The sequence below is a fragment of the Anas acuta genome, chromosome 1 (genome assembly GCF_963932015.1).
Source record: "Anas acuta chromosome 1, bAnaAcu1.1, whole genome shotgun sequence".
In the NCBI taxonomy this organism is placed as follows: domain Eukaryota; kingdom Metazoa; phylum Chordata; class Aves; order Anseriformes; family Anatidae; genus Anas; species Anas acuta.
This window is the reverse complement of record NC_088979.1, coordinates 97,852,862-97,865,750: the sequence shown is the minus strand read 5'-3', so window position 1 is coordinate 97,865,750 and position 12,889 is coordinate 97,852,862. Positions and strand designations below refer to the sequence as shown.

The following is a 12,889-nucleotide window of genomic DNA, read 5'->3' as shown; positions in this document are numbered from 1 at the left end:
TTTGTCTTCCTGTGCATGTATCCAACCTGAGTCCTTGGGCTGTGCATTGTCCTGTTTGGTTGAGCTGCAGTTCCATTTACTTTGGTTGCCTTCCAAGGAAAGAACACAATCCTCAAAAATGCTCTTGGATCCTTCAGAGAGGAAACAGGAGCACTCAGGTCACCTTGAAGTCAAAGTAAGGACACCCAGCCTTTCTTCGGAACAAGTCCATACTAATGATGCTGTATCTACTACAGATGCACACTTGGCAGGGTTATTTAAAAGCTGCAGATAGTGACTCCAGTATGCCTAGCAGCTCACCTCACTCTTCATATTGACAAAAAGGAGCAGCTTATGCTTCGAGCCCTGAGAATCTCCTCTGTCTTGCAGGGCATCTCCTACCCTGCAAAGTGAACTACACCGAATAACTAAGCTGCCGTAAAATTAAAACTACACTCTACCCCCAGGACAAGGGGGAACTTTAAGACTTCTGGATTGGAGGAAGAAATCTGGTCTCCAAATAAAATAAAGTAAGGTTTTCCTCAAAGTGCTTAACTAAAGAGTATCTGTGCCATGCTTCAATTTTTCATCCTATTTTGACCTTTAATTTAATGTAAGTACTCAAGCAATTTTAGCTGTGTTTTCTTCGGAACATCTCCCACTTGAGGCCACACACACAAAGGTCATTCTGTGATTTGACACCCCTCCTTTCTTCAAATTTTATGGTAAGGAGAAAAAAAAAGGATGTTATTTTAAACAACCTCAAACTAGAGTTTTTTTGTCCATTAGGGTACTTATTTATCCAACTGTTTCAATTCATGCCTTTTTTACATTGAAAATTATAGCTTTTTATGGATTCCTATAAACTTCCAAGGTATGAAAATGGCTCTTTTTCAAAAATGTGCCTCTAGATTACTAAAAATAATTCACTTGTGTTTACATTTTCTTTGAGTGGAATTCAAAGTAATAATATGCGTATTTTCTGTTCATCCCTATCTTGACTGATCTATGCTTTTCATTTCTAATCTATTTGCACATATATCTGTTGATAAAATGACAGTTCAGACACATTGCCCATGACTTCACAAAACAGGTATATACCAACACCAGCATCCCCAAAGGGTCCTTCATACAACCACGACAATGCCTACAAACTGTCATCAGTAATTATCATTTTTGGATGTCAGAAGATACAAGCCGTCCCTCTATCAGACTGGACTCTGCATGATAGCCTAAGTGAGACAAGCTATCTTTTTGTCCCAGTTCTAGTCCAGATTCATGATGAGTTGTCAGCTTTATGGCATCCAGGTTTGATGCCACTAAACTCACCTGTTGTTCAGCTGTCTTTGATGTATTGCCGTACTTATCTCAAAATGCTCTAAACTAGCAATTTCAGAGAGCTTTTCTTTTATTACCAAACCATCTTGTTTATTGAAATAAAGTATCTAGTCTGGGGACTCATTGTGCTGTAAGATTTTATGCTTTCATGCAACACATGATCCCTCTCCAGCTTCTGACCTCAATTCTTTGAGGCACTGTAAGCTGTAGTGTTAGTATCACTAATCATTGAAGGGCCTGGATACTACCATGCAAGCTGATTTTTCATACTTGGTGACCTCTGTTTTCTGAGCCAGGTATATAGCAAACACAGAACTCTTAGGCTCTACCTGCTAGCTATTTGAAAATTGAACTATTGCAATGATACTCCCAAAGCAAACTTTACTTTGGTTTGGCAAGAGGTACAAGGCAATTCAGAATTTGGCTCTCTCAAAGTTCTCCTTTCCTTGTTATTTCCTTCCAAGAATGTTAAAAAAAAAAAAAAAAAGTTCTCCACTTTTAAATTGCTGTTCACTCACCAAAATGAATAGCCCACATACCAAATGTATTTCTAGTGAACACAGGTCACGAAACATTAGTAAATTAAAAATAAGCAAGATGGCAGCAGTCTCCCTCAAGGAATGTATCATGCCAGAATACAAAATTTCTTCTGTCACTAATTCTGTCTTAGATCTTTTGAAGGATACAAGTAAGGTTGCTACATTAAATTGCTGTACACTGAAGTGGAGACTGAAATGAAGTTAAGAAGTTTTTTAAACAAATCTTTAGCACCTAAATACTATTTCACTTATTTCAGGATTTAGATTAGTACCACATTTTACCATAAAGGTGGAATTTCAATACCATTAGAAAAATATTAGCATTTTGCTGTTTCCCACTAAAGCCTTGTCTGCAGGCAGTACACCTTCCCAAGAAAAAGTTTCATAACAACAGAGCATGCAAGTAGTTCAAAAAGGTGTGTTACTTTCCACTGTGTATACACTAAATGAATATGAATTATACCAGATAAGCCAATAAGCCAAACACCTTCTCAGGAGGGATATGTATTGACATTTTTGGACAGTAGCAGCAGCCTTTGAATTTTCACTCTGACTACTGCTTAAAAACGACACTGTCAGAAAGGAAACACCTACTGTGCGCCTTCACTTGCCTTCTGATCCCTTATTAGTTAACCCTGAAGTGCATATGTATACAGCCTTAATCCCCAAGCGAGTATCTGGACCAGGGGAAATCTGGAATTAATTGCAAAGTATTTTGGTTACTAATGCAGCTGTTACAAGTGTTTGATTTGGCAAGCGAACAGAAAAGGCACTACATACCAATTTCGTGAGCCACTGTAAAAGCTGCATGGAGGCCGTCATCTTCAATCACTGCACAGCTGCGCTCAGGAGAGCATATGGTCCCAACGTCTGCCATTCCCAGAGTATCACATGAATGATGCCCACATAAATCCTGCCCAGGAAGGAAAAAAAAGAGTCATTAAAATAAATTTTTACACCCATAGGTAAGAACAGGCTAAAGTCACCAGTCTTTTGCAAACAGCAGAACCAGCAAAAGAAGTTTTCACCTATAGATCTCAATGCAGTTTAAAAGCATGATGATCCAATCCAAACCCTGCTAAAGTCAATGGGAGAATTTTCATTGCCTTTAATGGGGTTTGGATATGATCTATAATTAATTATTGTTATTTACATTTGTATTTCTGCAGTGCATACAGATGCTCAAACTTCCATTGAGCTGGATACACAAAACACATGACACAGCAACATTTCTCCACTGACAATAAAAATAGAAGAAATATTGTCTTTATTTACAGAAGGTGAACCCAAACCCTGAGAGCAAGTTTCATATTCCTAATCAGTTCTTGAGCTACAGTTTGCCCTCCTTTTCAAAAGGCAAGTCTTATACTTGTACCTAAAGAAATGAGATTGTTATATATTAAACCTCATGTCACATCTGTCAAGTAGTACAATGATTAATAATGTATTACCCAATATACCAAGTATTTAAGCAATTCTCAAGGGTTGCTTAAAAAGTCAGCGACAGGACAGAGTGTATTCCTTGATTCCTAGTCCTACTAGCTCAATGGCTAAGTCATGTACTTTCTATTTGCAGATATGGGGTGTCTCCAGAAACCATGCAGGTAGCACTAGTTTTTTTCTTTCCATTCCAGGATAGCACTACTACTGAAAGAGGCAGCTTTGGTCAGACATACAGCGTTTTAATTGTCAGTAATAACTTTTCAGTACTGCTGCTGAAGCAGATGAAAGAATATCAGTTTGAATGGACAGATGTACATACGGTTTTTTGATTGAGAAGGAAAAGTAGGTACCATGGCATTTGGAGCACTCCCAGATTTTTCATTGTGGTTGAATGAAAATGTCATTTTCAAGGCATTACAGTACTATCAAATGTTATTATCAAAATGATCAAAGAGTACTTTTTTCCCCTTCATTTTTAAGACTCTCTTCTTCCCTTTAGATCTCCTTTTCTAAAGAATTTCTTTAATGAAACCTTTCACAATTAATCCATCTACAGATATCCTGTATGAGGCTCCAGGTCAACAATATTCACTGATTATAGCAGTACCAAATGTATGCGAGTTTGAAAACACATTCAAGTCCCACTGAAATCAAAGAAAACACTGAGTTAACAGATAATTTGAGGCAATATGTCTTTACAAAAAAAAAAAAAAAGTCAAGCTCAAATTAGATGAAATATTAGATATAAGGAACAAGAATTTCTGATCAGTTTTTCCTGCTTCCAACTGTCTGGGTATCTGGGAACTCTTTTTTGTAAGTGCACTCTGGGTGCTACTTAATGTCAGAATTTAAATGCCAACATACCAATTACCAAAACAGTCTTACCGGAAGAGAAGGAATAAAGTTCAAAAACATTTCAATTCCCAAATTTTCACAGGTATAATCCATGGCTTAAGTAAAACCGCCTCTCTGCAGCAATGCAGGGAATTTTATTTATGTCTGAGTCCTCTCTAACTTGGACATTCAATTAGATCCCCAGATTTTGCTTCTGGATCTGCACTGGTTATGGGAAGATACAGAATAAGGGTGCATGTTTTCAAGGACTCTAAAAGAAATACAGTTTTTCAAGTTTTATTTGGGCAAATATTATCATTTACAGCATTTCTGGACCAAGGTTGGAGAGGCCCTGATTGAGGTCATTTAAGTATACTGTCTATGATCTGGGGCATATTCAACAAGGAAGATGCAATACTTAAATTCATGTTAGTTTTGCTTAGGTTCGTATCAATTTAGCCCTCTATGCATCACGCTGAACCTGGCCCTGTCAACCTAAGGGTACATTTTATGTAAGGCGATTTTAAGTGGTTTACCTACAGCAGCATAGTTCAGGTAACAAAACTCAGAAAAACACACGGGCATCGTACCAGTATAAATACCTTTTCATGGTGATATAATTGGTCTAAATGAATGAGTATAAGCTGTATAGGAAGTAGGATACCTTTATAGTAGTTCAATTTTAACTGAATCCACACAAGTAGTTGAACTGAAATTCTTACGCAAACACCAAAAAGCACATAAATCAGACAGAAAGCAACTTACTAGAGGAGGTCTGAACTACTCTCATGTCGAGTGTGCCAAGAATGGTGTAAAATACATTAATTCGAGCCTTGTTTCTACATGCAGATTCTGTCATTTGCTCTTCTGTTGTACCTAGGGTGTCTTTATTACTCTTTATTGCTTACATTAGGACTACTCCCAGTATGGTACAACCATATCAGCACACATATGGCTCATGCCAGTGCATGATTTATTTCCATTTGTATACAAGAAGAAACTAAGCCAGTGATATGGCTATGGAGCTATACTAGCAGACACAACCAGACCTCACAGTGATTATCTGGATTAGACCACATGAGTATAATTAATATAATGCAGTCTTTCCAAATAGGCAATCTCAGAAACTTTCTTGGAGTTACTTCTGATGGGATCTGTGGATTCTGGAAAGTTATGCCAGGGCTGTTAATCATAAGCATCTATTCTGACTTTTGGCTGGTTAGTAACACTACTCTAAAAATTTCCAACACTATGCATGGGTTTGTATAGTGCCACCTTCTTAAGACATCAAAAAAATAGCTTTGCACATATGCAACCACAGAAGGAAATAACAATGTTCAGTTACTTTTCATATGTTATGTGTTACTGACATTACACTATATTGCATGTCCAGTCACTTCATCAAAGTGTTGTTTTTCCATAACTTCCCAGAGTATGAAACATATTCAAGCATCTCAACATCCTACTCGTAACTTTCAAGCTCATTTGTGTAATAGTCGTCTAGACATAACAAAGCAGGTTTTACCCTTTCTTTAGATATAATTGAACTTCAGACCAGATAAAGTGAATTTCTTGATGGACTTTATCAGTTAATGGTCACTCCCAGAATATTCCACCTACTACCTAGCTCCTGCAACATCCCACGGGCAGCTGAAAAACGGTTGTCCTCAGACAGCAGGAAGGTGGTGGTGTGGGACCAGAGATCCCATAAGGGAGAAGAGAGGAGAACAACTTCACTGTGCACAGAAAGTGGTGGACTGATTGAATAAAATTGCATGTCCTTCAGGCAGCTAAGTGACCACATCTGGACTGCTCCCCCAGCATACTGGGCAAGACGGTGTGGGTAGTCCTGCAGCCAGCTACTGAATTCCAGCTGGGCAGTGGTGAAGCAACGTCATAAAGGGTCTTGGAAACAGGGACAGGAAATATTTTCTGGTGTTAGCTTCTTTGCATGAAGTTTTTATTGGAGGGATGTCTACAGGTTGCCCATCTGCTAGCAGAGCAGTGTGTGACTAAGCTCTGAACAGAGAACATGCACAGAGCCTTCTGGTTTTCATTGCAGATGTCAGTCCTCAGTGATTGCACAAGACGAATTTTTTAAACTAATGCTGACATTGTCAATAATCAGGCAGATTATCCAGGACTTGGCTCCACTCTGGTATCAACTCACAATCTCATTTACTCTTTATTTCTCTTGCCTCTGTATGATTTGAACTTTACATTTCTTCTCATAACATCCCATGGTACATACTACACAGACAATTAAAGGCTATCAAGTGGCACTTCTGAGACAAATATTCTGAAAATTTGACTATTGGGTCTTTTCTTTCTAAACTCCTCATTCCCCAGTTACATACTCTTTCCCAATAGCACAATTTTTTCTTATGGAAAATCACACCTGTTTACACTTTCACTCATTTAGATCTTTATGGCAAACTTTCTTTTGACTTACACCTCCTTGACACCACAGATGATCTGTTAACAGCATCAATATCTGCATTTTTAGTTTTCCTGGACAGTTTTGGAAAGCAGTCTCAGACTCTTCTAAAGTAGCTTCTGGGAGATTAAAAGTTCTCATTTCCCTTTGAAACAGTTTCTCAAAAACAGGCCCTGATATAATGATGTAATCTAAAAAAATCCATGTGCATCTCTTTAATTTTTCAAACTCCAGCTAAAGCACTAGGACAGCAGGGAGTCACATGATGCTTAAGATCAGTTTTGAACAATTATTTCACCATGGTGTGTAGCTTCCATTTAAAGAGTTGGTTGCTTATTAAGATTTGAATACTCATTTAATTGCCTCCAAACTGCAGCAGAAACTTCTAAGAATAAGTGTTTCTTGATATTTCTAAAGAAGGAATGCAGTCTGGCTTTTGATCTAGATTACAGTAGTTTCAAAATAGAGGGGTGAATAGGAAATGCATTTGCTGCATGAGAGACAATAGATGTTAAGCCTTAAGCTTTGGCAAACAAATGACTTAGGAAAAATGAGCTGTACATCATAAGACTAGCAGTTAATTAGACAGCCTATTAGAGGCCAGGTTTTCTTGGCATTTGTAAGTACATCAAGAACAGCTGGCTGTTAGCCAAGTATACGTGGCATTGTTGTGAATGAAGATAACTGTCGTGGCTCCCTGCTGAAACAGCTCATTTATTACACCTGAAATTCTTTCATTTGTGCAGTAGCCTTAAAAATGAGAATAAACTGTTTAGTGGAACCTGATATTAGACCAGAGACTGTGGACTGGATCCAAAACAGTATTTAAGCACCAACACAAACAGTTTGGTGGAATGTAAGTGCAGAAGAACAAAACTAGCTCATGTGTCTCCTGATATTTGTTCCCTATCCTTCATGGGGCTTGTAGCTTGTGACCTTATGGGCCCCAAAGTACCACAGTTTTACAGTCCTGAGCAGCTTAGCACTTAGGTTATACTTTAGTCCTTTATGGGAAACCCAGCCTACAGATGCTCTCAGACTGTATCTATGAGATGGGATTATTGGACACAGTTCCACATCACCTTCTTTTAAATCACAGCTAAAAGCTTTTATATCTCTGTGTTTGCTTGCTTGTTTTTCTGCTTTCATTATGATGGCCCAGCAATTAAAGACTTTGCCCCAAAAGACTCAGCTTCAAATTCCTCTGAGGGATGAGGACACTTAGAAGCATGTTTCTTAGAAAAATGCCCTAACCACCAGACTATGGTCTGCAATGAAGTCATGCATGCGTCTGTGCGTGTGGGGAGTCGGGGATCCTCCTGTTGCAGCCCACGTGCCAAAGGTTTCCATAGCCCAGACTGCAGTTAGTGCTTCCAGCACTTGATTGAGGGACCTCATTTTTGGTCCCTGTTCCTCAGACTACTTCTGTAATTTACATTCAACAGCCCTTCAGTAAATTGCAGAAACAGTCTTCCCTATGCTTTGGGAACACAGGCCTTCTTGCTCAAAGCAGTTCACTCCAATCGGCAGCTTCAGGTCATGATTTCTCTCCTTCCCACCACATGTATCTTGAATTACTTACTAAACGGTGACATAGCTTTGGTTAGAGGGGTGGAAAGTTTCCTTAACACCTGGAACAGCTTACAACCTACTGGTTAAGGACCTCTCCTGGGAGGTGGGCGATACAGACCTAAAATCCCTCAGGCAGAGGAAGGAATTAAACACGACTTTCCAACTTCCTGCACAAGTGTTCTCACCGCAGGCCTATAAAAGGAGGGTGGGGTCGCTCCACACTCGGGACCCGCAGATCCGTCCTCCTGCGCTCAACCCTGGAAAGTGGGTGAAAGTTTATTAACCTTGCAGCAACCGGGAACAGCACCTTTGGAGACAAGTGTGAATAAAAAGAAGGTAGAAAGACTAAGGCTTATCCAAACAGAAAGGATTACCAGTATCACCCCAGGAGAGCATGATGTCTGGAAGGCAAAAGGAGTGCAAGACTGAAATTGACAGACCACTAATGGTACACTGGAAACAAGGGCTAACTGGTAAACAAAGTAATTAGGGAATGGTCTATTTTACCCTTCAACTGATACTATGACACTTAGAAAGAGAGACTTTACAAGCCCAAATGGTTCAACACTGTTCTGGAGAAAGCTTGCTGTGAGAAGTCCTCCTAAGAAACTGGTGGGTCTGGCTGATGGGGATGTCCAGGTAGGGGCACAAGGGAGCAGGCCTGGCAATCGCTATGAAGCAGTCAGACCTGCTCCAGACAGACCCACTGAGACACTGCTTTGTCCTCACCTGCTACATTTCGAGTGGAAAGAATGAAGCCTGGTTAACTTTTGGGGAAAACAGGAGTGGCTATACCTGCCATACTTACAAACTGAAAATCATATATTTCCCTTCAGTAGGGAAACTTAAAAACTGAAGTCATCTTCCTTTCAGGTTACTACGTCAGGAATAAGTTTGGGGTATTTGAATACTGAGTAGTCTTTCTGAATTCTAAGTGAGGAGAAATTCAAAAAAATCCAAGGTATTTGTGATGTCCTGTTGGGACCTCCTGATCGGACTGGTAATTTAGATGTGTTCTTACTCTTTCTTTGCCATCCCAGGACACCCCGCAATGAAGTATTAGAAAGGGTCTAAATTGGACTAAGCCTTTGTGCTCTGAATGGACAAAGTAACAAAACTACTTTTATTCCTACAGGATTTAAGGAAAATGCAGTGGGATTATGTAAAGCACAGATTATTTTAAAATATTGACAAAATGCACAGAAAGCTTTTGCACTTTGCACGGGGAGGGAAAAGGCAAACACAATTTCAGTTGCAAAAAAGGTGACCAGTATTTGATTTAGCTTTCCTATCCCATAAATCTTTTGTGCAGAAACTCTACACAATTTCTGTGATTAGTGCGAATCATACTGCTTCTCCCACACAAATAAAATGGCCCATCTTATTTTTCCCTGGGACAGTATCTAAATGTTTTAGATTTGCAACAAAACTGGTGAAAAACCTACAAAACTGATTGATATCACATTATAATTTCCTCAAAGTAATGAAAATAATAATTAGTGAAATATGTTCTATTAACAATTGGTATGGTGACCTGTTTACAGGATAATAATTGTGAGGGGATGATAATACAGAAAAGAAAAAATAAAAAAAGAACCAGAGCCAAAGAAAGCATGTGCTCCACTCAATGAAATTATTATCTATTGAGTTGAGATAATCCAAAGCTTGCTGTTAAACTTCAACAGCACTGTCAGATTGACAGTTAAACTAAATCACACACACAGTTACTCATGTAATTACTGTGTGGAAAAAGGCAGGACAGTGGCCTTTGGCTCTAGTATGAACTTTATGTTAGCGCCAGGCTTGATGGCACTGTCACAGATGATACTAGCAAGCACTTAGGAAAGTATTCTTTCTTGTTGCCTGTATCTACTGTGAGAAATATGTGTTTTAATTTTCACATGATTCAGAGTTGGGGGGAAAAGGAAAGGAAGAGAACTGGATTTTGTCCAAGGGCACTCAATAGTTCACTTGAAATTTAACTAAGAGTCACTAATGAAATAGATTGGAAGAATTCTAGAGGATAATTACAGAGCAGGCTGGAACTCAGAAAAGAACAGTTGGAGTTCAAGCGCAGTTTGCAAGTCACAACTAATGTTTTTGTACTGTGACGAATAATCTGGCATGTATTTTCTGCATTGATAAGAACCTGAAGACTGAAGATAACCTGTTTCCAGCTTCAGAGAACCATTGGCAATAAAGGAGTCCAAACCAGACAAAATTTGCTGTTGACTTCACTGACACGGAGAACAAAGTGAGCTAATCTCTAGGGGAACAGGGGTTTACAAGCTCTTCTTCCTTCTCACCACGCAGCCACTTCTCTACTGTCACACAGAGTGGAGGACTCACCTGGCCACCAGATGATTGAACCCTTGCATCTCTGTATTCTGTGGAGGATGCTCTGAGGATCCATGTGCGCTATGGATTTACAGCTTCTGCCAAGGACTCAGCCACGAGGTAGTTGAACAGCAGGGGATCCATGTATTCTCTAAGGTTGCTAAGGCCATATGGCCCTAATGAGAGCTCTCACAGGAATTATCAGAAAATTACTACCTTTCTGTTACATTTCAGTACTGAGAAGTCAGACCCCCATTGTGCTTGATACAGGCCATACTGGGTCAAAATAACAGATTGGGAAAATTAGATATGGGGAATTTAAAATAATCACTGTGTAACCCAACTGAGTTTCTGCAATATTGAGTAATAGATAATTTCTGCATCCACTGAAGTTTTGCAGTCTCCTGTACAGGTGATAATAATGACCAGATGTTACTCTAGTTTTCTGGTCGTTCTAGAGTAAATGTGGGATTCACTGCATCTAATGGATACAGATACACCGTCTGTGCCCCCTCTGATAGCAATATAGAGCATGTGATAGTTTTAACACAAGTCACCTGTATCACACAAAGCTGAACTCACGCTCATGTTTATTTACTATTTATTATGCTCTGCAGCATGAGTGCTTTAAAACACTATTCAGATTAAATTATGAATGATGATGATAATGATTTGAACCACTAGTACTAATTTTATAATAAGGGAGAGCTGCCAGCATTCTTAGTCTATCAGTGGTTATTCATTTATCTTTAAACAAGTAATGACAACAGAAGAGGAGGAGGAAGTGATGGTGCTGAATTGTGAGCCTCTTTTGGTGTCAGAATAACACCCAAGTCAATGTGAATACAGGATAAAGATAATTATTATATTAGAGACTTGTACAGCAATAGGCATGCATAACTCAGGTTCTAGCTCCACATAAACAGTTGCATACAGCTGAAGACACATGTTCGACTGACAAACGATTTGCAAATATTATTCTGTTGACGCAGAGACACAAAGTTCGAGGTGGCCTCGGTTAGTAAACAAAGATGGAAAATGTACCTCACACATTTACTCTGTGCCTCAAAAACAAGCCATTTAGAGGAAGACATCTGGATGTTCAAAAATTAGCACGATGGTATTCAGAGCCCATCAAAACACTCAGCCATGGCTTGGCGTCTTGTAGCTAAGCAACGCACTTCATACATTCAAAACATAGTTGTAAAAGTTGGATCCTCCTGCCAATTGCTGCCACTCTCATTGAAAAGCTAAACTGGAAAAAATCTCGCTTTAGCTCAAAGTGTGGCTGTTTTCTACAAGAAACATCTCTGTTCCTTTCTCATTCTTTAACCCTTTTCATGTTTACATTCCAGGAAGAGCAGATAGCTTCATGTTGACACTACGACTGTAAGCATATAACAATCACGTGGACTCCCTACAAAGAACACCATGAAAACATGTAGAGAGAAACTACAGTTCTGTAGTTTCATTGAGCCAAATACTGAAATACAATGCCAAACAGTGTCCCTGTGCACGCAACTAATCATTAAAACAGATTAAGTTAGAGTGAATTGCACTGTTAGATGCATTAAAATGTAAGCCAGGCAAACTGAGGCCTGTGCTTTTCTCTTGCAATGTCCCTAAGCAACAACACAAACGGTATTTGCATCTTAAGAGGGGAAGATGATCACAGGAACTGCAACATTTAGTTTATGTACTACACACATCGAAAAGAAGTAACTCTATGAATGAAAGATGCATTATTCTGGAGTCTTTGAAAGTGGATTACTGATCAGCACACTCTTACTCTGGTGCAAACACGTCCATCCAAAGAATTACAGGTAAGTACCTGTAAAGCAAGTGCACTTTAAAGCCACATCCTAGGTTAATCCAACGAAGTTAAATAATTAATGTTAGGATTGACAGTCTGCCACCTTGAGAGTTTCTAAATCACAAGAAAACCCAGGGAAATAAATGGGAATACTGGCAGGGAAACACACCCCTTAGTGAAAGAGTGATGGATTCTGGCCCAAGGTTAATTAATAACCCATTAGAAAGGATGTTTATAGCAAAAAATAAGAACGGTATGACCCATCCTAGGTAGCCTGCTTTAATTCAGATTGTAATGATAAAAAAAAAAAAAGAAAGCTTGCAAATTGGACTGATGTGTTTTGAACTGCCAAAAAAAGGCTCCTGTTGCACAAGTGATGCCTGACTGACACAGAACCTAATGTTTCAACTATTTACAGCTATAAAAGCAAGCCAGGCACTTTTTTTTCCCCCACTTCTGGAGCAACTCCTTCCACAAACCATCCAAGGCATCCTTTTTGGCAGGCTCCTGTGATGTAGAAAAGCAGGAGAACTCGAACTAACGGAAAGTCATGCAGTTATTTTTTTCGTACTTGGGGAAGAAAAAAATAAAAAAAGA

At 39.1% G+C, this 12,889-nt stretch overlaps 1 protein-coding gene across 1 annotated transcript in view; it reads right to left on the bottom strand.

Moving 5' to 3' along the window:
• Nucleotides 1-12,889, bottom strand: part of ADAMTS5 (ADAM metallopeptidase with thrombospondin type 1 motif 5) — a 47,333-nt gene that overhangs the window by 31,872 nt on the left and 2,572 nt on the right. Inside the window, exon 2 of the mRNA XM_068689832.1 lies at nucleotides 2,637-2,769. Coding sequence (XP_068545933.1) covers nucleotides 2,637-2,769 — 133 coding nt within the window. The remainder of the gene's footprint in view (nucleotides 1-2,636; nucleotides 2,770-12,889) is intronic.